The 4808-nt window shown below is 39.2% G+C and overlaps 1 protein-coding gene across 1 annotated transcript; it reads left to right on the top strand.

Annotated features, from left to right (window-relative positions):
- Window positions 1–1813: 1813 nt before the first annotated feature.
- On the top strand, window positions 1814–2704 carry LOC104451694. Its single transcript, XM_010066295.2, has one exon. The coding sequence runs from the start codon at window positions 1814–1816 to the stop codon at window positions 2702–2704; it is 891 nt and encodes a 296-aa protein (XP_010064597.2).
- The last annotated feature ends 2104 nt before the right edge of the window (window positions 2705–4808 follow it).

Raw genomic sequence — 4808 nt, 5'->3', positions numbered from 1 at the left:
TTTGCGGATTACACAAATACGGGCATCCCCCAAAAAAAATCCACACTTCAAAGTAACTAATTCGTGGTATACCCTGTTCGTGTAATGACGGGCCAGAATTTGTGTAAAACCAGAAAGTCTTGGATAGTAAGTCATCATGCTCTCCTTAGGGTTTTTCCAAGAAAAGGAATCGAAAAACAACTTTCGGTAATTTAGGGATACGGACGTGGAGACCTATTAACATCAAAAAATGGCTTAACGGGCCGGGAATATTCTTGAAACGAGACCAATTAACAATTATATATATATAGATATATATATTTCTATATCAAGGAACGAGACAAAAACCTCATGTGGGTTTCTCAAAACCTTGGTGCTCTAATCATATCAAAAATGAGGTGTCCAAGTTCCCAATTTCCCATAAAGATCGTGACATGCTGGAAAACCGTGTGATGACTTCAACTCACGCGGCTTGCGAATTTTGAGCATTAGATCTAACAACTACTGGAGACAAGAAATCGGAGTGCTATCTTATAACATGCACATTTATTGCACTGTCAAAGTTCATGAGTTGTAAATCAAGAAGACTGACCAGCTATCAAGTTATATAATTCACTGGTCGCCACCTAACCTTATACAGCTCCAACAAGCTCATCGCCTTCCAATAATCAATTTCGCTAAATCCATGTAGAACGAAGGATAGAACTAGCATTCCCTATTAGGGTGTAGATTATGATTCAACTACTCGGTCATTACAAGTTTGAAGTCTCTTCAATGAATCTGATATGTTACATGGGTTCTCTGTATGAATGAAGACCGCCCTTCATACATTCGGCAAAACTAGAACCCGTCTTCCTAGGGAAAATTGTCTAAAAAGCTCTAAATCTATTATACAATAGCCAATTCAATCAAAAACTTCTCAATTTGGCTAATTTAGTCTTAAATTATTTGACAATTATTCAATGCAAACTTTCTAACCAATTTTGATATGGAAATATTTACAGAGACAATTTTTTGCAATTATTTAAAAAAAAAAAATTGAATTTTTTCTTCTCTGCTCCTTTTCTTTTCTTTTCATTTCCGCACCGGCCACAGGTGAGGGCATTGCAGCCCTCATCAAGACTAGCCATAAGCAAAAAGAAAAAAAAAGAATAAATGATAAATAATTCATAATTTAAAAATATAAATAAAATCATTCACGTTTAGCGATTTTCACCTAAAATTAGCTTGAAGTACTACATTAGAAAATCATTAAAAAATAGCATTAAATTAGTCAAATTAAAAAGATTAGAACTAATTCAATCGTTGTACAATAAAGTTAGGACTTCTTGGAAAATTATCCTGTCGTTTTTAGTATTGCTTCATGATGGGAAGTGTATTATCAAGTAATTACTAAATAAAGCTTACATTATAGGGTTAGGCAACTCCAGATTAGATCAAAATTTTGGTGGTGGATCGCCAGCTTGGCGAGCCCACGTGGTGTCCCCTCTCCACTAGAAATGGAAAACCACCATCCCCTCCTCCTCACATGATTTGCAAACCACCTCCAATTATTCTCGGATCTCGTCTCCCTCTCCCTCTTCCTCTTCCTCTTCCTCTTCCTCTCTCTACCCCCTCGTGCGTCTCCTCTCAGTCTCCCTCTCTTTCTCTCTCTACAAAACAGCCGTGCAAACCCTACGTGTGAGTTGTCCTCCCTTTATAAAGGCGTCAAACCACACCATTCCCTTCCTCACAAACCTCATCTCTCTCTCTCTCTCTCTCTCTCTTTCTTTCACAGACATCTTCAAAAGAGCATCATCAAAGCCCTCAGGAAAAGAGAAAGAAAGCAAAAAACATGGTGGGTGTGTTTGGTCGCTCCCTCTCCTTCCCAAACAAGAACCAGGCCCGCCCAAAACCGCCCATGACCCACCACAGCCGCTCCGTCAGCCTCCCCAATCGGTCCCACCCTTTGCTCTCCAACCTCATTGACCAGCTCTCCGACCTCGATGCCTGGTCTTCTTTGCCACCAGCTCGCTCCTCTGCTCGGCTTGCCGATGGCTTGAGCCGCCTCCGAAATGCCCTCGACTCTCTCGACGATGCCCTCCAACTCCCCCAAGCCCAAAACCTCCTCCGTGGACGCCCGCAGCTCACCGAGAAGCTCCTCGAAGACTTCCTCCGCTTTGCTGATGCTTACGGGATCTTCCAGTCCTCAGTCCTCGCCTTCAAGGAAGCGCAGATGGCAGCTCATGTGGCCATAAGGAAGAAAGACGAGTCCAAGATCGCTTCTTACATGAAGGCCCGGAAGAGGATCCACAAGGAAATGCGAGACCTTACTTCTAGCATCAGATGCGTGGCAAAATGCGATATTCTTCGCGAGCCAGATCATTCCCTGGTCCCTGACGCTGAGCTTGCAGCCGCAATATCAGGTGTCGTCAATGCAACAGCCTCAGTATCGCTGGCACTTTTTGACAGTTTCGCATTGTCATTTGCGGCAAGGAGGTCGTCCTGGAGCGGCCGGCTCAGGCTGTCGAAGAAAGCGAAGGTCGACGAGCCGATCGAGGAGCTCCAGTGTACGGAAGAGAGATTGTGGAGTTTGAGGAAGATGAAGGATGAGGAAGTGAGGGAGGTTTTGAAGAAGATGGAGGAATTGGAAGGTTGCGTTGAGTGCATAGAGAGTGTGAGTGAGAGAGTGTTCAGGAGCTTGATCAGCGCCAGGGTTTCATTGCTCAACACTCTCACACTGTAAAAATCAAAGTAACTGTTTTCATTTGTAGCTTTTGATTTTGAGTAGATCAGATCAAACAAGACAGCTTGAGTGAAATGTAGTCTTATACAAATCCAGATGTGTAATCAGACATGGGAATGAAATATTGTATAGTGGTGAATCTTGTGCAACTTAATGTATAGTATCATTCAGCAATTTTGCTCCCCATATGGTCTCCTATGATTGTGTCGCAATTTCTCCAAGGAAGCTGAATGAAGAAACTAATCTAAAGGGTGAAACACGTCATCCGGTACCAGGAGTAGTAATCGTGAACATGTTTGGTCAATCTAGGAGAATGCGTCGTTAAGATCGTCTAGGGAAGGGGACATAGTGAGATATGCTAAAACTTACCCGAATAACATAGTTCCGCTTCATCCAAAAATGTATTACAGATTTTGTACATTCAATACAAGCATGAGCGACATTCAATTATCTATCGATGAATTTGAAAGCATGGAGATGAGAGAAATTGATGAAGAGAATGAGCAAATGTGTTTCACTCTTTTGATGTACAACTCAAGCAATCCATCAAGTCTTTTCACTCCAAAGAATTTCTAGTGAAATTCGATGGTATAGTACCATCGGAGTCAGGCTTCTCACAAAATCATAATTTTTCGATGGCAGTAAATGAAATTATTACATGACCATTGTATATATACTAAATTGAATTTAGACCATAATGAAATTGGAGGGTCTTGTTATTCTAAATTCAATTTAGTACATGGTACTATATATTTTTTACAAACAAATGCCTGGTTATATAGGGGGACACATCGAACGTCCAATCTTGCACCATTAAATGTCGGAAACTTGCCCTAGCTACAGGTTGCTCCGAGGACGTCTAAGCTAGCAGCAAGCCTTGGATGTTGGAGCTTGAGATATGCGAGTTTATTGATGGTAGACATGCAGTGGGGTTATTGTCTAAAAAGTCTTAAATCAATTGTATGGCAACCAATTTAGTTATAAATTTTTTAATTATGTCAATTTAATCTTAAATATTTTTATGATATATCAATATAGTCAATCTAACTAGTTTTGGCCTAAAAGTTCTAACATGGACACTTTGGTTAGCTTACATGGTACAAATGGCGTTAAGGTGGATAATTTTTACAATTTTTTATATAATTTTAGGATTTTCTTTCTTTCTTCCTTTTCTTTTTTTTTTTCTTTCCTTTTTAATTTTTCTTTTTTTTTCTATGCCCTCTGCCAACAACGACCAATGGAGATGGTCGGCCACAAACAAGGGAGTCACGGCCCTCATCCAAGCTCTCACCAACCTAAGTGAAGGCTCATGAGCCCTCGCCCAAGGGCCAACAAGGGCCACCGGCCCCTAATAGTAGAAAAGGGAAAAAGAAAATAATAAAATTCGTTAAAAATTGTAAAAAATATGTTCACTTTAACAACAATTATGCCATATAAGATGGTCAACCTCCATGTCAGCAAATTATGGCCAAAATTAGTCAAAATGGGTTATATTGATAAATAGTCAAAAGATTTAGAATAAAATGATACAATTAAAAAGTCTAAAAATGAATTTGCTATCATTCAATAGGGTTTGGAATTTTTTGGACAGTTATCTCCCACTTAAGAAAAAAAAAAAAAACAAATCGAGCTTTAATCAAATACTTCTTATCTTCCACATTGCTCAACGGCCTCACACTTATCAATTTTAATTGGGTCATTTTGAAATGACCCATTTTTTAATAACTTATCCAGGTTTATCAAAGGTTTTAGCAACTCTTAAACGATTTAGTTTTACAACGAGAAGGCCTATCTAGGGTAATTCGGAGCCGATCTAAAGAACATTGGTAAGTGGAGCAAAAAGTTGGTAGTCTATACTTTTTGGTAGCTCTATTAGAGAAAAGTGTTGGTTAATAACTCAATAAAAGTTGGTAACTTCAAACTAAGTTTTGATTAGTTATTTCAAAATTTGCAATTTGATTTGATTGACGTTCACAGGTGGCACAAATAAGGATTGAAACCTAAAATTAGTTAGTAATAATTTCATCACACAAGAAATCGGTAAGGGCGCACATAATAACCATTCTGTTTCAAAAATAATTTCTAGAACAGGAAATAGATTCTT

This window comes from Eucalyptus grandis, chromosome 6 (assembly GCF_016545825.1).
Source record: "Eucalyptus grandis isolate ANBG69807.140 chromosome 6, ASM1654582v1, whole genome shotgun sequence".
Lineage (NCBI taxonomy): Eukaryota > Viridiplantae > Streptophyta > Magnoliopsida > Myrtales > Myrtaceae > Eucalyptus > Eucalyptus grandis.
The sequence above is the reverse complement of the archived record's forward strand: the minus strand, read 5'-3'. Positions and strand labels throughout refer to the sequence as shown.